The sequence below is a fragment of the Lepeophtheirus salmonis genome, chromosome Z, assembly GCF_016086655.4.
Source record: "Lepeophtheirus salmonis chromosome Z, UVic_Lsal_1.4, whole genome shotgun sequence".
In the NCBI taxonomy this organism is placed as follows: Eukaryota; Metazoa; Arthropoda; class Copepoda; order Siphonostomatoida; family Caligidae; genus Lepeophtheirus; species Lepeophtheirus salmonis.
In genome coordinates, this window is record NC_092584.1 from 9,654,251 (window position 1) to 9,677,355 (window position 23,105).

Here is a 23,105-nt window from a genome sequence, read left to right on the forward strand (position 1 = left end):
AATTAAAAAAAAATTGATCTGGTTACGTCACATCAATGACGTCACTACGAAGAGGGCACTAAAGACGTACGCAGGATATTTACCCACCCCTCTACCCCCCACCAAATCAAGGAATATTTCCTGGATAAAAAACAAAATATATCTTTTAAAACGGGGTAAATTTTTTTTAAAGAATTTTTATGGAAAAAAAACAACAAATATCATGAAATTCAGGGAGTAGGAAAAGCTTTAATTACTTAAATTTTTCAAAAAAAAAAAAATAAGGGTACAAAAAGTTTGGGAACCGCTGTCTTAGGGAACAAATAATTACAAGGTTTCGAGCACTATCACCCAGTTAAGCCTGATAATTAGCTTGAGCAATGGTGTCTACGTTTTTTTAACTTAACTTTACCTGAGATTTTGAGAACTTTTATCAAAATATAAGAAAATCTTATTTTAGTTGGGAAAAGTAATTGTAACAAGACTTAATTATAAATCTTCCAAGGATATCTCCATACAGGAAGGTCATGACAGTGTCTACGAAGGAATAGATATCTAAGTCTTCTTAGAGTGAGTAGTCAAATGAGAGGCAAACTAGTCTACCTAAACATTAGAGTGTTACACATACAGCATGGAAAAAAGGATTCCAGCTTATATTGAGACATATCTTCAACAGTTTCTTCATGAAATCTTTAAAATTATTCTTTATCTTTTGGATGTTTTCTCATAAGAAGGTAGAAAAAAAAGAAAAGTAAAACAAATTAACATAAATTTGAGCGATTTTATGTCTTTTCTAAAATGATGAGCGGGCTCACGCTCAGAAATTTTGAGCGGCGCTCAACTGAGTGTGCTTTACTCCTTGATAGCGTGACTCAACTTTACTAGCAGTTTGAAGGTCTGTAACATTGAACTGATAGGACCGATCCTAAGACTGGACTCTACCAAATAAATTAGGACTCACACAACACTATTCACCATTACAGACATGAACAACTATGTGAACAAAAAAACAAAACAAAAAAACAGCAATGAAACCCCGAGAAAGGGACTCACGTTACTCACAAACTCATTTTGTAATGTACATATTCCATATATATATATATATGTAAATGGACAGAGTGGAACATTTTTTTATAGTATGGGGCTATGATAAACGATGAGAAAGTTCATACGTCGTTGTATTGTTTAGTATTTGCATCTATAACGATCCTAGATAGAAAAGGAAGGAACCCCTATAATCGTATAAATTAGCGATTGAAATATACATGTATTCATAAATATCCTTGCAAGTTAATTATTAGTCTGTCAAAATCCTATTTGTAACGTTTCATATTCAATTAGAACACCCCTTTAATATGATTATTAAATTGCATTTTGATATTGATTATCAATGATTTAATTATGATAAAGTGCATGAGGTTGAAAAGGATATTTAATTGCTATTGAAAGGGGGTCTGCAATTCCGAAGGGTTCAATCAAAATCCGAGCACTTCTGCTTTTAAACTTAAACAAGATATTATAATTTTAATAGCATGAATACTATAGATAGATATCTCCCATGGCTCTCTTATTCATTAGCGGCAATTATGGCTTTTAGACGACGGTGGTAGGTATGGCAACCCGTTGTGGATGTAGTCCTCTATCATGAGGTCTTAGTACTGGCTGACAGTGGCTTTGAGGAGGGTCTAGATGTTTGGATGATGGATACTGCAGGTCTTCAGCTCGAAATGCCCCCAAAAGGTGTATGTGGGGGGATTAGGGCTTTAAGGGGGGCAAAAGTGCCAATATGGGTTCAAAAGAATTAGAAAAAAGTTTTGCAACGAAGGAGATTGATTTCTTTCATTACTGGTGTCGAAAGGGTCTCTGCAACCTCACAAGGTTTTTTCCACCCACTGATTCGATAGCTCTCTGGACAGCAGTGGAATGGGCCCTCGTGGACTTGAGGGGATTGGCCTGGGCTAGTTTTTTTTTTCTTTTTTCCCCGGCATTTTTTATAGAGACCTTCTTCCTCTCAAACGTTTCGTATTCTATGACACGGTAGATGGTGGTCCTCCAACTGCTTGGAGTGCGTGAATGGAAATTCATTGATCACGTTAAGTGCCAATTTCTAGATTTTATACGTAAGCTAGAGTTCTCAAGTTTGTTTTGTTTTGTAACTTTGAGGATTGGTTGCAGAGTCGTTATTCTGAGTTCTTGTCGTACTTGAGTAGAATTGAGGATTGCCATTAGAGCCATTATTGTCATTGTCCTTGCTTATTTCCTTCTCTCCTTCCTCCTAATCACAGCTGCTTGTAGCTGATATAATGAAACGTCATGACAGCTAGACGCCTCTCCTCTAATTTGCCCAAAAAAAAACAAGCTTTTCATCAATTTTCTAGAACTGTTCACAAATTTGAAATTCTTTTTTAAAGAAATACACTCCAATTTCCCTACATACTTTTATGCTATAATGTTTTTTGATATGATTTTACTTCTGGACCACCTTGTAGAGAGTAGGTATTATTACTCATTCGATTCGGAGGGGGAATGGTAGTTGTACACTTAGAGTATCATGAGGAGGATTGCATCCAACCACAATCATATTTAACATGTAAAACATGTCTATTGTCTATACCTAATATAGAACACTTAACATAAATATCGTATCATATAAAAACATACTTGAGGGAAATACATTACTACGTGTGATTAGTGTTAGATTCAAGTCAAACTCGAAGCATCAAAAGTCAAAATATTCGAATATATGTAAATTAATATAATCTAAAGGAAGGGATATAATGACTAGGGATCCTGCAGTTGAAACGTTAACAACTAAACATGACAGATTATATTAATTTAATAAGTGGTCGTCAACATTAAAGCAAGCTAGAATGATTTTTCTCATAATTAAATCTGGAATACATTTTTATTCGTCGACGAATAATTGTCCATTTCCATCAACTAAAGATAGTTATTAAGCCTTTGTGTGTGCCGCAAATAGTACTTATACTCGATCTTACCTTTCTTGTATCACGCAACATTTCCAAGATCAGAAATACAACTTGTTTACAGCTTCGAAATAGCTAATTCTAATTCAACCAATCAACGCTCAGAACAACGGTTAGGAGAAAATAAGTAGAAATATCCACAGCTAACAACAAAATACGCTGTATATTCTTGTGCTAGCGAGGTAATGCCGTGTATAAAAGTCAAAATTGATCCTCGCAATAAAAAAAAGGAACCATATTGGGGGCAATATACGTCCCTTAAATGAATCAAAGGTTTTAAGCTATAGCTGAAATTCGTGAGCATTCTAACTCATCCCACAAATTTGAAAACAAAGACAATATTTTACTTAAATATATCTATAAAATAGGGGTCTTTATCGACAGGGTGAGGATTTTAAATCCGGAAAATTAAAGGTTAATGTATACCCAGTTATGAAAATACGGTGTAAATTTAGATGGGCCTTTTTTTTAATTTATGGAATTGGGAATCTTTTCATTAGAAAAATAAAAAAAAAAATCTCCTTTTCTTGATTTTGTTCAATATTGTTTTTATATTGACGCACCACATTTTTGATTTTTTGAGGTTACATAAAGATACCCCTTTAAGGAAATATTTCATATTATACAGATAATTATTTTATCAAAAATTACCTACATTATTTGACAAAAGATAATTGAGAATAAACTTATATTATTGCGATTTTGCTCATTATATTAACAAAGATTTGTATTGATCTAATGACTTTACACACACATGACTTGACCCAAGTCTCCAAAAGTCAAATTTGAAAGTGTTAACTCGAATGCAACACTATTAATTACTTTGAACTAATGTCAAATATATTATTTGAACGCAAAGGAGAGGGGAATAGAAGCTCCGTAGAGTATAGACAATATCATCATACCCCAGCATTAAACACAATACATATTATATACAGAGTGACTAAATGTTATACAGCTATGGCCATGGGGTGTGTAGTTATCCCAAGAGCAACAATAAAAACAAAAAATAATAACAACATATTAAACGAATAAAGATATAGAATACAATAGGAAAGTTAGGTCGTCACGTAATAGCTGTGAAAACGATATGTTATTCAATAAGAATAAGAGGAGGGGAGGGGGGTGAAATGTTATTATAAAAAAGCAAAATATGACAGTCCCTACTACTACTCACTATCCATTAAAATTCTTGAGGTTAAGTTTGCTACTAGGTAGGGATCAAGTCGTGAACGAAGGAGGAGACATTTTTATTCAACATAATTAACTGTATTGTACATTTGTACTATATAAATATATCATTATTTCCATGACTTACATCCGAATTTCACCTATCTTGGTAAATGGGAATCCTCAAAGAGTAAATCTCCTTAATTTCAAGTCGTTAATTGTAGTATATCCACCAACCTTTCCTCCTTACAAAAGAAACATAAAAACACACAAAATCAATGGTATGTCAACAAAGCTACAGAGAGTGGCGCCATCTTGCGGTAAAGTAATACAACTCCCTGAATAAGAACATTATTTTATACAAAATATAGGTCTACGTTACTCACAAAGAGAGCCTTTATCAGCAAATGACATTTTTTTTATAACAAACAATAATGTACTGTATGGCTTCTTTCAAAAGTTGGGAGCCTAGTAGAGTTATTATTATATACGAAAGATGACGTTATATCACGTCATAAAATTAAAAATATCGCCTCAAACTCATATCACAACTTAATTCCCCTGTTAATTTAACAATTCTTGAGAATTGTTCAGGACAGCTCTACAAGCAAGAGCTAAGTATATTTTAACCAATCAACACTCAGTAAAATACTGTAAAGGGGAAGAGAAATATATTAGAATTGAAAACTCACATTAAAAAAAAAAACACACAACCATATTTTATCACGCAACCTTTTCTCCGCAAAATAAAAAAAAATAAAAAAATGGCCAAATTAAGTTGGTTATTAAGAGATTCTTCACAACTGTGGAACTTTCCTTGATAATAAAACGGATTGGTTCACAACTTTAGACCAAGAGACAATTCTAATTCCACCAATTGACATTCAAAATTTGCTAATAAGGCGAAAAGAAGGAGAAAAATTGAGAGTTTACAAGAAAACTTTTACGTTGGTCAAGATGGCAAATGAAAGACAAACTGGGGTATTTTTGAGCTAATCAACGTTCAGAATATAGATTGAGAGTTATCTCGCTCACACAAAAATATACTGTGCCTTTTTGTTCTCAGCTCTGGATGTTTCATCGTCTTTTCTTCAAATCAGAAAGCTGATCGTTGATTGGTTGAATCATAATCAGCACTTTTTAAACTGTTTGAACACTTCCCAGCAATTACTGATTTGAGGCCTTCTCTCTGTTTCTTTGCACTTGAAAGGTTATGTGTTACAATAAAGGGATACAACTTGAAAGAAGCAGGAATATCAACATATTTGGTACAACAAAATACACTCTATATTCTTGTGTTAGCAAGATAATTTCCTCACAAGGTTGCATTTTTTATTTTATTTATGTGAGATAGCCCCGGGATCTCCCCCAACAGATTTTATAATAGAATATAATCACGCAACCTTTCTCTCATGATTACTCCTTATCTTCTTATTCAGAGTTGTATAGAGCTCTCAACAATTATTAAAGGAATTAACCAAAATGCCTAATTAGCAGCTGATTTTGGTCTTTTCCCCCTGTTTATTTTCATATATAAGATTGCGTGTTGCAATAAAGGTAACGAGTGGTATACTCCTATCATGAAAGTACATGTGCTGACCCCTATGATATTCATTTTAATACTTAAGTGATTATGTATTCATGATTGTACTCCTTAGTTATTCAACTATTCTATTAGATAGACATAGAAATTGTATTTGTTAAGAGGTTATATCTCTCTCTCTCTCTCTTTTTCTTTGTGAAGATCAGCAGCATATAACTAACATAATAATAACGATAAAAACATAATAAAGGAATATGATGATATTATTTTATAAAGTAACATCGCTGCTACTAGCTTTCATTGAGCTAGGAAAAGAAGAAGAAAAAGAGAGAAAAATTGTAACTTCGGCACCTTGTTTAGTGCTGACAAGTACGTACTAAAGTACTCTCTTCTTCTTTTCCTTCTGGCGCCCAAGCAATCTTTTCCTTCTTGTTTGGGGGGGAGACTCCGCCTTTCCTCTCCTCTCTTCTTCCCCTCCTGTGTACATATTTTTTTTTTGGGTGTTAAGGAGTAAATTTACTACTACTGTACTCTTCTCTCTCTCTCTGTAGAGTCTTTCCCCCCCCTCCATCTCACACACTCTGTAGAGTGTACACACTACTGCTAGAGTGGAAGAGAGAGTACTCTTTTCTTGCGGTAGCACCGTGAACAACTTACACACACACACACACATTCCTCTACCCCCGCCCGGACGGAAAGTATATTTTGTGTATATCCCTTTTTGGTGGAAAAATATATGTATTATTAAGAAAAATAATAACTATAAATTTTCGTTCGTTCCTTCGCCGTCGGCGCAGTTTTTCAACAGTATATATCATCATACCTGATGAAAGAAATTTGGGTTGGTGAAAAGTAGTAGAGCATTGAAGTCGAGATCGTCAACAGCTCAGCTAGGTCGCCATACTATCAACATCTTAATTATATATTTGTTGATAATTAGTAAACGAGTGAATCAAACGACTTTGTAGAAATCAGTGCGGGGATATTTATATATATATACATATTTCTATATCAATGATATCACCACCGAATTTATCCAACCGGATCATGGACTCTGGTGTTTCCAAAGGAGGGATTAAAATGACTAATTTCTCAATTGATGCCATTATGAAGGAGGATAAAGTTGTTAAAGAAGAAGGTAAGAAATGAATTAGGCCCCCACTTGTCTGGATTTCTAAAGTCCCTATCATTTTATTTTATAGAATTGCTTCCTCCTACTCGACTTGCTCCCATTCTCCCCTCTCGATCTTCTTGTAAGTCCGAAGAGGATATTGAAGAAGAGTTGGACGTCGTGGAACATCATTCCGAAGAGGAAGAAACTTCTAAAAAGCAACCCAAGAAAAAGGAGAAAGTGTCATCCAAATTCAATTGTGAGGAGATGCGCTATGTGAGCTGCACGCTCGAGACCAAAGAGCTTTGGGATAAATTCCATGATCTCGAAACAGAAATGATTATTACTAAAACTGGAAGGTAAGGAAGGATTTCTCTTTAATATAAATATTTGATTTATAATTAATTAAAAAAGAAAAAAACAATTTAGCCTTAAAGGGATTTATATTCCCGCCGCCAAGTCTTTACCAGTCCCTATGTCAATCCTAGGATTATTAAGCGGTGTAAATAAGTTGATAGATTATGTGTAATTTGATCAAGGCTCATTTTAAATCAAGATTTAAAAAAATTGTGGGTGAAAGGGATAATATATTTTGGGCTCAATTAATTTGCAAAGTTGATACTTTACAGTACGCATGTCTCTCATTGTTTTGATTTATTTAAAAAATAATACTTTTCAATAGTAGTTTTTCCACATAGATTGCATTTAACTGCGCCTCGGTAAAGTGTTGCAACTAGCCCCCCGTAGTCAATTATATCTTCTATAAATTGATTGAATTATTGATCTACAATCACTATTTGGCATATTTGATAATTATATCCAAGAATGACCATGTTATTATACAATTATTAAATAATTCATTTTATTAATCTACAAATCAAATAATTGTTTTGATAAATGGGTTTTGCTTTTAAATATTGAGTGCCGTAATTAAATGAGAGGATTTAGTTGTGGTCAAATTGTAACTTGTACAAGTTACAATTTGTACAAAATCTAAATATAATGCCTTATTCGCCATCTTCTATGGTGGTCTTCTCTAAGCTTTGTCTTTCGCGCCCCCTTGAATATATAAAATATATACCTACTAGTAACACACACAAAAGTAATTAAACTTCAATATTTAATCGCTTGCACCTTGACGGAAAAAAAATAAAATAATAATAAAAAAACCAAGAATTTTTCTTTACTTTTTTAAGAGTTATGACTTCTTAAAAAAGAATGTTCAACTTATAATCTTCTTTCCCACTTTCTAGACGAATGTTTCCAACCGTGCGTGCCAGTTTTCAAAATCTTCGATCTGATAGAAAATATTGGGTTATTTTGGATATTGTTCCATGTGATAATAAGCGATATCGCTATGCTTATCATCGATCCTCCTGGCTTGTTGCTGGTAAAGCGGATCCTCCACCGCCAAAGAGATTCTATATCCACCCTGATTCTCCTTTTACTGGGGATCAATTACGAAAGCAAGTCGTCTCCTTCGAAAAAGTCAAATTAACGAATAATGAAATGGATAAAAATGGACAGGTAATAAGAGTTGGAGAGTTTTTGGAGGGGAGGAGGTGTCGTGCCCGTCTCATTAACTTTGTACATACACTTTAATTTAAGTTGTGTGGGAGGTAGAAATGAGATGGCTCTATGATGAGGGTTTTTTGTTATTTTTTATTAATAGTTTGTATAATAAAAATACTGCTTATTCATTCCTTTTGATGTAATCCCATTCGAAATGAGATTACATTACGTTGGGGATTTATGTACCCAATCTACTAGTGTTGGTTTCGGTTTGATAATACTAGACTGCCTGAGACCTTTATTTTTTTGATGGACCGAACTAATCTGTCCTTCAAAAAAGTTTCAGTGTGGATTGTTCTCATTTAAAACGCTTTCTAGACTGTATATATAAATCAGTGATTCCCAACCTGTGGGACTCAACCCTAAATGGGAAATGTAGTGATTTTGAGACAAAATTGAATATTATAATAAATATAGTCACAGTAAAAATTTATACAACTGCCTTGAATATGTTTTCAAGCAAAACACTAAATGTAAAAGTTCCCTAAGTCACTCGACAGAGCATCTGAGCCAGTATTGATCATGTTTGGCTTCTTTTGTGTTTTTGTCACACTAAAGCTGTTGGTCCGCTCACCGAAATTGTAGCCAATTTCCGGCTTGACATAGCCCAGTTTCGTAGCATCTGGGCGATTTTTTTCATTTAATGGCTAAATTTTTATAAGGATAACCTACTCATGGTGTTCAAGGCTACTTTGTTGGTTGTCAAAGATGCTTGAAAATCTCCATTTTTGACTCAAAAGCATCACCAATTCCGTGTGAAGTGTATGGTTTTCTTAATGGCCTCAACCCTATGGTGATGGGGGGGATTTTCTTCTCCAATGAAGACTGTACTTAATGTGCATAAATCATATTTGTACTGCTCAGAAATCAAGAGTAGAGATAAATATTAAAAATAATAAAATTCGGTCTTGGACCGAATCTCAACACTAATGATTAGCTGGGTATTGAATCACCCTGTAACGGTTTTTTTCTCACTTCTTCAAAATATGTACATATAGTAGGGTAGTTATGATAGGTGCGTACGTAACCTAGAACCTAATCTGTCATAGAAGGAAAATAATAATAAAATAATAAATGTCACCCTCCACAGACATAGAGCGAGCTGCTGCCTGAATGGCATTCAAGCATATCTCGACCAACCACGACGATGACTTAACGTACATGTTTCATATTTTCACATTTCAATCATATTTTCATTTATTTATAGATTATTCTCAACTCAATGCATCGCTTCCAACCCCGAGTTCATCTCGTCTCTCGCCCAGCATACATCGATCAAGGACCCATATTAAACATTGAGCGAGAAAATCATCACACATGGATATATCCCGAAACTGTTTTCACAGCCGTAACAGCCTATCAAAATCAGCTCATTACCAAACTCAAAATCGATTCCAATCCCTTTGCCAAGGGCTTCCGAGACTCTAGTCGACTCAACGACTACGAAACAGAGTTATATGGATTTCCTCCCTCTCCACATCATCATTTGGGGCTACATCCAGCCATGTTCTTAGACTCCAATTTACTTCTCAGATCTCCCTTTATGAGTGCTAACAATGACGAAAACGCTAACGGCGGGGGCGGTATCAATAACAACAATAACGTTATGGTCGCTGCAGAAAAGGCCCGTACAATGATGATGATGGCTGCCGCAGCTGCGGCAGGTCGGCCACATCAAATGATGGATCCCCTTCAAGCTGTACTTCACCATCATCATCAGGCAGCCACGACACCCCGTCTTCCATCCCCATGGAATCATCCCTCCTATCAAAGGTTTTCACCCTATGTCCTCCCACATAAACGCTCCCCTTCGCCAAGTCTATCTCCAGGGTCGGACAAAATTGGAAGGTTCTCTCCCAAAGTAAACGGTTCTTCTCCACCCCCTCCGCAAAGTAATACGCCACCCAAGAGCTAATATGGATGCAACACAACAACGGCCAAAGCTCCCCAGACCTTTCTTAAATCTATCTCTCTTTATCAATCTATCTATCTATTTCATTATCATTCTTATAGTTATATCATTTTGTTCTCCTGTCTTCTCTTAGAATACTCTACATTAGGTCAAAGCAGCGAAGATATATCTTATAATCAGTATATAAAACAAAACAAACAAAAAAATCGACGATTCATTCCTTCAGATATTTCACAAACCTAAGACAAGTCAACAATTCTTTTATCATATTATTATTAATTATATAATTATTATTGTTTTCTTTTTTTATATAATATTATACAATGAAAATCTCTGTAAATTATAATCAGATAGTTTATAATAAAAGATATCTTAAGTTATTCAAAAAGGTTCATCATTTCTTTTAAAAAATAACTGCGTGCAGCATGGAGTGAATAAATAATATTATAATCTTTTCCATTCCCATGAAATTCCCTGGTCAAAAATAAATAAGAAATTTGTCAAAGTAAATAATTTGTTTCTTCACGCGTATTAAACGGGGAGGAGGGAGAGAAATTGGTAGATGGCAGCAGCATCTCGCATAAGTATATAAATTATAATTTATAAATATATAGTTACATAAATAAGGGGTGAAAGAGGAGAGAGAAGAAAGAATGAGAAAAAAAAAAAAAAAGGAGCACGGAACAACAAAGAAACTATTCTTCAAAATTATTATACCCTACTCCTTCTCAAACCCTGTTGCTGCCCCTATTACAACAACTACTGGAAACCATACAAAGCAGATGTCCAACTAACATACATACATTGAGAAAGAATTCGTGCAAACACAAATAGCACATAAATAATATGTAGTTCGTCATTTAATATGGAGAAGGGACTCGATTTCGTGACTCCCTCTATTTGGAACAATTCATCATATTCTTCCCTTTTTCTATTTTTATTTTTTTTATTTGAAAAAAAAGGAGAGAAGAAAAAAATATTATTATTCTTTAAATAAAATATGGGATCTTCTTGTAACTTCATATTTTATGTGGTCTGTCTACATAAAAGCAAGTTAGAATATTTTTTTTTGTATTCTTTAACAAGTTACCATCAATTTCTATCAATAAATTATTCGCAGTAAATCTTTGGAAGCGCCATAAATTGTACTTATAGTTGCAGTAAATTTTCAGCCTTACAATGAAATATAATTACCCGTTTTCATTTAAAATTGCCAATCTCGGATCCAAATTACCCTAATCACAAATCTAATGAAGTATTTATACTATAGTTAACATTCTTGAGTATCTAAAATCACACCAGAAATCTGAATAGAAGGCCATTAATTGACCAATATATGTTATATACGATATATTTCGATGGAGACTAGTTTAAATCCTCAGGAAATAAAAAATAATTTTAATTTGAATCAATTATCAATTCGAGTCGTGGGTCTTAGCTTTTAAGTCCAAATCAAGTTGTGAGAGTTTGATTGTTTGCTCAAGTGTAGTCACAAGTCTTCTAAGTATGTTCTTAATTCCAAGAACTCCCAATTAGAAATGGGTATATTTTATGTATTTGAAAGGGGCCATAATATCGCCTTCAAATAAAGAGTCATAAATCAAATGAAGGTTTTAAAATATTGTTAGTATTCATAAGTATCTCAACTCATAATTTGAATAACATGACTATAATTGACCGATATATGTGTTCATTAAAGAATGGGCAGTATATATTATTATAGTATGTAAAAAAATCAATTATAGGCCTTGTATTCAAATTTGTGGTATGAGAATACAACCCTAAGACTTTCAGCTATAATTTAGAACGATTATTTGATTTATGCAACATAGATTGGGCCTATTATTCACCTATTCAAATAAAATCAATTAATTAATAATTATTTTATTATGACGATCCATTTTGGCTACAATATTCGACAGTAATTCGCTAACACAAAAATATAAACTGTATTTTGTTTTGAGTTGTCGATGTGTCTGCTTTTTTTTTCTTAATCACTGTTCTGACTGTTTGGAGCTGGTGATAATAGATATTTCAAAACACAGGGGCGTAAAGGGGGATGAATAGTTCTGACTGTTTGGATTTTCAAAACACAGGGGCGTCCGCAAAGGGGGAGTTGAAGAGTCTGAACCTCACAATTTTTTTAATATTTGAAAAAATAACTTAATTTTTTTTCCAAAAATCTTAATTTTCGGTAAATAGCAATGGATCTTCGAAATTTTTCTCCAAAAAATTGTATATTATAGTATAATGAATAGAAAAAAATCAAAAATCCATAGCTATTATAAAAAAATAAAGCCTTTAGAATTATTTTTTTCCAAAAATCCAGAGCTGTATAGAAAAAACTGAAATATTTTGGGAAAAAAATTCAAAGATCCCAAATTGTTAAAAAAATTGAATTTTTTGGGGAAAAATTTCTTAAAATAAATTTAAAAAAATTTAGGAAAACTTAAATAAATTTCATACATTAAATTTTTTGATTTTTTTCTTCAAATATAACATTTTCTAGTAAGAATAAAAAATACTTAAATGGGGGGGGGGCAGAGCCCCTACAGCCCTCCCCTGCAACGTCCCTGAAATGTGATCCACTCTTAATTTTGAGAAAACCCCTTCCAGCTTGCTTTTGTGCTGACACGCCCCAATTATCCATTCCTTTATTTTTGTCCAAGATTGTTTTAGTGCTAACGCATCACGTTTACATCTATTCATATTTAGAAACATACAAAAATAACAATTTAATATCATATCAAATAATATCATTTCCATTATTTTAACGTCATGTCATCATCATCGCATTGATGATGAAGAAAAGGACGGACGGAAGCGTTTTGACAAGAAAATAATTTCTTTATTGTAGATACATATATTATATATATTGTTAGGGAAGCATATCTAACATGGTTTTAATATGTGTTTTTTTATGAAAATAGAGTTAAAGGACACGCGACTCTCGTGTTGTCTGTGTGTCTATTTATAATTGATCAAATTTAAACCCAAATTCGTCAAGGGAGACATCGAATAATCTATTTTTTATTGTCGTGTTGTTATCTCAGTAAGACTGTAAAACAAACGTGAGGGGTACATCACGCAACATATAGTAGGGAACATCTATTTAAACTAAAAATAAACAATAACGACGTATAAACCTAATTTTGCCTTAATATATATATATTAAAGCAAAATGTCCTTACGGCAAATTGGCTTTACGGTGAGCTGTCCTAAGGAAAAATAGTTTAAGGCAAAACTGCCGGGCACCCTGGCCAGTGATGGGCAAATTAACTTATCTTTTTAACTATTTAAGTTAAAGTTAATTATTATTAACTTTTCACTAATTAGTTGAATTAAAGTCAATTCCGATTTCTATGAAAATTAACTAGTTAAGTTAAAGTTAATTTCCATACTAAAAAATAACTAGTTAAGTTAGGCCATAGAGAGATTTATCAAGGCTTTTAAATATAGATCATTCTGTGGGTCTCTCTGCTTAAAATTTTCTCCACTTTCAATCGATCGATTAAGAAAAAAAAATACAGATTCAAGTTACTACTAAAATGGAAATCAAAGACAGTTAAATTTTTAGATTTTTGAGCTTTTATCTAATTTTAAACCATATGTACAATTCTAAAATATCGGAGATTATAATAAACCTCATATTCTACGACACTGAAAAAATATATTTTTTTATAGATTTGATGTGGAATGACCACGTTGAAAAGTTGAATAATACAAATAGCCTCGACAGACTGTTTAACTAAATTATCGGAGAAGTAACGTTTACACAAAGACAGTTTTTTAGTATTTCCCCGTAGAATAACAAAATAAATAGAACAGTAACTAATTAACTTAATCAAGTTAAGTTGTAGTTAAGATTATGCAGTTTAAAAAATGAACAAGTAAAGTTAAAAGTTAATTTTGATAAATTAAAAATTAACTAGTTTAGTTGAAGTTAAAATAACGAGGCTTAAACAATAAACTAGTTTAGTTAATTTCTATTAACTTGCCCAACTCTGACCCTAGTACATATCTATTGTTGAAAATCTGGTGTATTTCTTATCCATCCTACTTTTCTATTCTTTAGCTGATGTTGTTCTTATAATTTAAATCTTGAGTAAGTCGTGAACTTCCTTTTCTATTAAATTCTAGTATACTCATAACTTGATACATCATCCCTGTGCTCTCATAAAAAACGAAGAGTAACCCTGGGGATTTCTTGGGGAGTCATAAGGGTAAGTCCTTGCTTGCTTGAGAGTAGAATTGAGGATCGACATCGATTATCGGAGATAATACTTGCCAATGGTCAGGATTACCATCTTGATTTTAGTTTTTTTTTAATATATAGAAAAATGTCCAAAAGCCACACGATTTTCATTTCTACTCACATATATCCTTTTAACGGAGGAACCTTTGAAAAATATTTAATATGATAATTACATTCAATTAACTTTTTATTATTTTAAACGCACAGAGAGTTAAAACAATGAGGAGGGGAGTATGGAATCAAAGGAATCAATTCGCTATGCTTTCCATATCTATCTGATACCATGGGAAAAATTGTAAAAGGAAATCATAGCCCATTCTTTTAGAGCTCATAACATGGTTACGTCTAATATTTTGAAATTAGTTGATCGTGAGATTTTTAATCACACTACGTCAATATTATGACGTCATACAATCGGGGTCTCAAGTTTTTAGTACCTTATAAATAAGTTACTTGATATTGATGTAAATCTTGTTATTTATAGATGGCTATCTATTTTTTTTTTTTTTTGAATTGGTAATCGTTTTCTTAGCTGTTGTCATTAATATTTAAGTCCTGAATAGTAAAGTTCATTCAATTATATTCAAAACTTGCTTAAATATTCGTGTATGCTCAAACAAGACGGAGACTAATCTTGAAGACTTGTTGACGTATTATAATTTTATGACATCGTTGGACTCTGGGGATAATTAAAGACCGACATCGGAGTGGCACTGGAAATGTCCTTGAGTACTGCCTTCTCCCTCTCCTCTCTTGTCAAGCTGATTGGAACTGATCCTTATGAAACGTCATGATAGCTGTGCAGTTTTGCTCCAAAATATTCTTGAATAAGTAGGGGAAAAACAACTTCAAAAACCCTCTTTCATTAGGTTCTCTATTTGGAGGTAAAATTATGCATTGAATGCAATGAGGGTTGTGATTACATGATGGGATATGTGATGGAGTTAGATTCCGACAACCGCCAGTTAAAGGAAGAGTAAATTTGTTGCAAAATGGATTGTTTGAATCCTGCACAAAGGAAAATTATTTTGCTTAAAATGACAAAATATTGATATTCCATTTATGCAACAGGTTGGGACGTATAATCATTGATAGACAAAGTCCTTGACAACTTCAATTTTGCTTCAACTACTAATTTGGACGTCTTTTAGTAGGTTTAAAACCATTAATACTGATCATAGGCAATATTTGATTAAATAAAATGTTTATCAAATCTTGATTTGCTGATATAAAATAGGAAAATTTGTGAATAAATTTTCATAAATATAAAAAAAACCCACAAATTACTTTAAATTACCTTTATAAAACTGTATTTTACTTTAAATACAATTTGCTCAATTTTGGTATTTGATGTGTTTAGTTTTCATAGTTTAAAAGCTTTTTCTTTGCTTATTTTGGGGTTAAAAATTGCTCGCAAATCCTAAGTATACTCATTACGCAATTTTTTCTCTCTCAAGCACTTATGATAATTATTGAGTAACTACGCATGAGTGTGCTTATGAAAAAGGAAGAGTAAAACAAAGGATTTCTTGAAGAGTTATCTTCTATTGTATTAAAACACCGTGTGGCTGTTCTTGGACGCTCTAAAATTTTGAGAATACTTGTAGTTTAAATAATTGTTAATACACACGGTGTGTAATATTTTTGAGAATGGATCTGACGTCAGGGGCGTTCGGAGGGGCTTTATCCCCCCCCCCCGAAGGAATATTTCTTTTTTAAGATAAAATTTATTATTTGGTTTTTTGTTCAAAAAGTTTAATATTTGAAATTAAAATTTATTTAATGAAATTTTTATTTTTTAATTTTTTACAAAAAATTAAATATTTGAAATTTTTTTTTTGCAAAAAAAATAAGTTTTAAAAAATTTTCAAAAAAAAACCAATATTTGAAACATAATTATTTAAATGGTTTCCCAAAAAATTAAGTTATCTGTGAGTTACTATAGATTTTTGACATTTTTTTCCAAAATATATATAATTTTTTGTCAATTTTTGAGTTTTTTTAAAAAAAAAAATTTTTCTTCAAAAACCAAGGTTTCTCCTAAACTTATTCCTGTTCACGCCTTTAGACTCACTCCAAATAAAACATTCCTTTCATTACGAGTCCCATTCTCCCTTCTCTAAACAAAGTCAAACATTGGCATTGTAAATAACGATGATCTCTTTATTCTATAGCAAAGAAAGAGCAGGATGAACAAGAGCAAGACCACCAGGATGGAACCCCTACTCAGGTGTCATTCCTTCTCCACACTCCCGTTGCAACTGATACGGACAGGTTCACTTCTCATAATAGGTAAAAACCTACTACAAAGAGTAAAAGAATTCATTCTTTATCTAAAATACTCTCGTTCTACAAATAAGCGTACATATTTGACATACCTAAAGTATTGGATAGTTTGTTTATATGGGCAATCAACTTGGACTAATTGAATAATAAGAAAAAAAGAATAGTCGTTCTCAAAAGAGGAAGAACTCTTATCGTCATTCATGAGTTGGAAAAAAAACACCCCATAAGAATTGAATAATGCCTTAAGAAATCCGTCAAAATATTATGCTCATAGAAAGATACATATATAGCTCGTCAACACAGAAGTAAACTAGAATTATTTTTCTTAGAATTGAATTCTTTGACGAATGATCGTCAATTTTTATTAACAAATCAACAAAAAATAATCAAAAGGATAATAAAGGGTTTTTCAATAGGGACGCTTACATTTTACGTTGATAGGTTTCAAAAACGACGACATATTTGATATAGTTTCTTTAACAGCTGTGTTCAGAAATAATTGTAGTTTCATCATGGAGCAGTACACACTCAAGCAACGCTTGCAAATTATTAAAATTTATTACAAAAGTGGTGAGTCTTTCATACAAACTTTAAGAGCGTTAACGCCAATTTATGGTCAATGTAATCGACCTGCAAAATCAACAATTCAACGTTTGGTGAAAAAATTTGAGTCCACGTATACGCTACATAATGTTTCTGTGCCAGTGAGACAAAGAAATGCACAAAGTGTAAAAAATATTGCTGCCGGAAGCACATCGATTCAAGATGACCCAAATTTGTCTCTACCGCGCTGTTCTCAATCGTTGGGCATCTCTGTGACATCGTTGTGGCGAATTTTGCGAAAAAATCTTGGCCTACACCCGTATAAGATCAAGTTGACACAAGAACTGAAGCCGTTTGACCACTTTAAACGTCGGGAATTCGTAAAATGGGCTGAAGGAAAATTCGAAAATGATCCTGATTTTCAACGTAAAATCATCTTCAACGATGAGGCACATTTTTGGTTCAATGGCTTTGTTAACAAGTAACATCTCTTGGAGAAACATACACTAACGTTCAGCCGGATTAGTTTATTTCTTTCTGTTTCTGTCTTTCAAACACCGAGGCCCTCAAAGTTACCTACTACTCGGAAGCCATCATTGCCGCTAAGGACGGCTACATTATAATGATTAAGAGAGCTCAGAATCACATCTATTTATAGTATTAATTTTGTTCAAACGCTATTGTTAAGTAAAGAATTATATTTTGTTCAAGTTTGAAATTCAAAGTGTTTAGATTTTAATGGACCACTCTGTAATTAAGATGAGGATCATGCAATAACTAAATGTTCGATAGATGATCAATATATTAATTGTGTAATTTTCTGACAATTTTGTAATTAAAAAAAATATATAAAATATAAGTACTTTGTTGCACATTATAAAGTTTAAATACTCACAGTTATATTAGTCATAAATGCATAATAACCATGTCATTTTAATAAATCAAATTAAAATGATGGACAAAAATGGTTAAAAAAAATTGTATCTCTCTCCGTATATATTTCTTGGTAGTGTATAACTAGCTTACTATTTGTAGATAGATCACTATAATAGTTTTTTTATGGTACATAAGGGTTTGTTATTATTATTTTTTTTTTCGCATATGTATTTTTTTTTTCTTCAAAAACCATAAAAATGGTATAACAATTAATAAATAATAAAGAGATAATTGAATAGTTTTTATTTTTATTCCTCTCCTTTTTTCGGACATTAAACACTAGGAAGGAATTTTATGTTATTTAGTGGGGTTCTTCACAATTACAAATCCAATGGATAATTACTATTGTTCATAGGTACACATAGGTAGGTTAAAGAGAATTGACAACTTATTTACGACATAAACAAATTGATATTAATAGAAATTTCTATTATTTGTAAATCTTTTAACAGAAAATATCTCTATATTAATAAAAACCTGTGTTGATTTTTAGTTATAATTCGCTATGGAATTGGATAGAGTTTGATTAATTGAATGTTGAGTTGAGTTTAAGTTTCCAGGAGCGTCTGCAGGGGGTGGGCTAGGGGGTTGTAAATTTTTTTGGAAATATATTTAAACAATTACATTTTTTGGAAAAAAAAATTCAAAAATTTAATTGGAAATATTAAACTTTTTTCAAAAAATTTCAAAAATTTAGTTACAAATATAAAATTAAAAAAAAAAATTTCAAGAACCCATAGTTGTTCACAAATAATTCATTTTTTTGGAAAAAAATTTCGAGAACCTATAGTTGTTCACAAACAATTAATTTGTTTCGAAAAAAATTTAATCATTTCTCGGTTGTTCGTAAAAAATTAAATTTTTGGAAAATAATTTTCAACAATTCAAGACTGTGCTTAAAAAATCAAATATTTATAGGATAAAAATTTCAAAAATTAAATTTTTATAGGAAAAAAATTTCAAAAATTAAATTAAATTTTAAATTAAAAAAATTATTTAATAAAAAAATTTCAAAAATTAAATTAAACATATTAAATTAAAAAATCCTGAATTATTTAATAAAAAAATTTCTACAACCCATAGCAGTTCACAAACAATTAAATTTTTGGAAAAAAATCCTAAGTAATACATTTTTTTAAAAGAAGTTCATCAATTCTTAGCTGTTCTCAAAAAGTTTTTGCCGAAAAATAAAATTGAAAAATAACATTATATACATTAAATTATAATTTTTTTTTTTTTAAATTAAATTGAATTTTAAATATTACATTTTTCTACCAAACGGTCAAATTTCCTTTATGTTGAGGTAGAGGGGCTAAATCCCCTTTTGCCCACCACATGCGGACGAGTGAGGCACATTCATTTTCTTTATGCATTTAACCCTATCATTGTATCGTTGATGAATGGTTCAAGTTTTGTTATTAAGGTTTAGTTCTTCGAAGTAAACTTGGAGGTGGAGAAATCAATCAGCCGAAATATATGTTAAAAATTGAACTAAATTGAATTAAACCTTGTTAAATAAAATTTGCCAATATTTTATTGTCTAGAACCCTTAAAATATGATCATTTTTTAATCCTTTTACTCATTTTTACCTAATCAACCATTTTTTTTAGTCGAATTAAAAATGAAAAGGTATTAAAAAGTAAAATACCCCCCCCACACACACACATTCTAGACCCAGATAACACAATTAACTTATCTTAAAAAGTCATAAAAAACTTACATGATAAAAATACCTGTGAAGATTTCAAGCAACTTTTTGTTTCTCTCAATATTTGATTTGGGGCCTTTGAATGGCCTCAACATTGGCCACAAAGTTCCATGAAGTAATTCAACTTTTAATGAATTTTAATAATTTCTGTTTCTTCTCCCATAAGTTCCCTAATTATAATTTTTATTTTTTTTTGATTTACTACTGTTGAAAGTTGAACATATTTTAATTATATATATATTATATATTACAACTCTCTTGACGATATTTTAATTGATTTCTTAATGGGTTTGACAAATTGATTTTTTGTTACATGGCTCTACTGGGACGTTTTCTACTTCTTCTGTTCAAGATTTTTTTTTCTTTCTTTTTCAGACTACATATTTCTTTCCTTTGGTATTTAAGGCGGAACGTTGTTTTATTGTTAATAAATATTTTCCTTTTTATTCAAATTATGGATTCTTCATTTGAAAATAATGAGCCCAGTAATCACATTCTGGGTATTTCCTCAAGTATGATATGAGTCAAGTAAAGTAGTACTTGTAAAGTGTTTTCATGTGATGTCATCTGTAAAGATGTTAGTCCCATTTTGGGTGACTTAGCAATCAAATTGTATATGAATAAAGACTCTTTTGAGATGTATGTCTACCTTTTTTTTTTTTGACATATATCAGACCCTAATATGTGCTAAAGATATGTTATTACATAATTATTTAGGTTGCGCAAGTTTTTTATACCGCAAATTTCTTTGTGTTCTCTTGGGCAAAGGCATGCACTTAGGCATCTGATTTTTTGTCGTTAGTTAGTTGGTTTTCAAACTTCCACCAGTTGTAATATAAGATGGAATCAATTGTCGGATTCTTTCTTCCAAATATTTGGAAAAAGAACTGAGCCCTACTTGGAATCCACGCCGGAACCAAAAAAATAAAAATTGCAAGCTTAGTAGGGAATTTGAGGCCTCTAAAGGTGTTTTTGACGCACTGAGTGAATGAAAAGTCGCCGATATCCCCAAAAAAAATATTGACGACTTCATTTCTCTGGAATTTGGGCCTCCAAACTCACCAGATCCGCTTTGATGGATTTTTTTTGTGATAAGTGATCGAACGACAAACTAACTGAATCCCCCTCGCCGCCACACCCAATCCGAAGAGTTGGATCAGGAAGGAATTGCAAAATTTACCATAGGACCAAGTAGCGAAGGCATTGGCTGAAGTTGATTTTATTAAATAAAATAAATTAGAATCTATCAAGTTTTCAGAATTTGGTTTATTCTATTAATCAGATGACTGGTTGGATATAAAATTGCAGTAGAATACATTTCCTGGTTGTGGCGCAGATAGCTTGCCCATCCTGTACAATCTTATTTCCATAGTGTAGACAATAAATTAACTATTACATTGTCAAGGGGCAGACATTTTTCTTCAATTATCTTCCCTGATCACTTTAGAACATAATTTATTCTAAAAATCAAAAATTTGTATTGTGAATTTAACTACTTATTCATTTGATTTCAGTAAATCAAATATTATTACTAGTATTTCTGTACAGCAAATATTATTAAATACAACTTGTGTACAGGTTTAACAGCATTTAATAAAAAAAATTCAAGATATTAAATAAAAATAAAAATGTGTCCAATTATCAATTGTAGACCCACAACAATGACAACACCTTCAATTTCAATGCAATTTGTTACGTGGGAATTCAAAACTTACAGTAGGGTTTAATAACGATGGGATCTCGTTATTTTTAATTATGAGATTTCATTAGATAACCAAACGACGGTTGAACCAAAAATATTTTTTTTAAAATCCCATTGCTCTAAGAGGGAAATTGTCGGAGCAACAGCAAAGAAGGTAACGCGTCTGTGATCTCTTCAACCCGTTATCAGAGCCGAGAACGCTGCAGAGACCCTTGGCATCTCCAACCGGACTCCTTACAACATTAAAAAGTTAATTAAGGAAGATAATGGTGTTGAAATTTGTATTCTGAAACTAATTATCTTACATTTCTGTAAGAAACGATATGGCTCACTTCTGGCCTGCCTCCATGTGCCCCTCTCCCTTAAACAGTCTTAAGCTCAAACCTTTCTTTATCGAACCACGATTTTGGATAAACAGAAAAAAGGCCAAAAGTCATATACTTATTAAAATTCTCAACAACTATAAAATAACAAATCATAGTTGGCAAGAATTGCCTAACAGCTTAAAAGGAGCTAATTTCAATTCAACCATCAACACTCAGAACATTGAAGGATAAAAACAGCATAACCATCAACAGCCGACAACAAATACACTTTTTTGTGTTAGTGAGTTAACGCAGTGGCCGTGGACATAATATTACTAATGCAAAAATATAAATTGTATTTAGTTGTCAGCTGTCGATGTTTCTACTTCGTTTAATCTAATCAGTATTCTTATTATTGGTTTGTTATTTTTTATTTTGCTACTAACAATTGTTGACTATTTTAAGAGTTGTTATTTTGATATGTAAAAAAAAGGCATTTTTTTTAGATAAATGATCGGTTGTTTATTTCAATGTTAAGAAAAAGGTATCCATTAATAATGGAAAACAATATCAGCCAAATGGCCGCCACAGCTACACTTACAGGACCGTATCCTTTGTATGAAATTTTTCCATCACCAAATCGCAAAGTGGGTGTTGTATGCCCTCAGTAGCTTCCTGAATTCTATTTCTGAGGTCTTGAATCGACGCTGGGCTATTGGCGTAGACCTTATATTTCACGGGGTCCCGAAGTAAGAAGTTGCAAAATGTTAAATCACAAGATATAAGGTGGGCAATTGCGATCACCTCTTCGAGAGATAACAGGGTCCAGCAACTTTTCTCGTAAAAGAAGGATGGTTTCGTTGGTCGTGTGGCACAAAACGTCATCTTGTTGAAAGTAAACGTTGTGGAATACCGAATTTTAAAAAAAACCCGACGAGGAATGTTGTTTTTTTCTTGAGATTTTCTCAGTTGTTCTTGAGATGCGTGCACGGGTTTTATTTTTCACATCACTAACCTGTTCCAACAGCTCGAATTTTTCAACCAATATCTGGATTGTGGTCCCATAAGTTGCTTCACGACGACCCAAAACCGGTT

General features: G+C 32.2%; 1 protein-coding gene across 1 annotated transcript; it reads left to right on the forward strand.

Moving 5' to 3' along the window:
* Window positions 1-6,037: 6,037 nt before the first annotated feature.
* Window positions 6,038-10,480, forward strand: LOC121130331 (uncharacterized). Its single transcript, XM_040726087.2, has 4 exons — window positions 6,038-6,817; window positions 6,882-7,149; window positions 8,044-8,317; window positions 9,570-10,480. Exons 1-4 carry the CDS (start codon window positions 6,694-6,696, stop codon window positions 10,275-10,277), a joined length of 1,374 nt encoding a protein of 457 aa, XP_040582021.1. The 5' UTR covers window positions 6,038-6,693; the 3' UTR covers window positions 10,278-10,480.
* The last annotated feature ends 12,625 nt before the right edge of the window (window positions 10,481-23,105 follow it).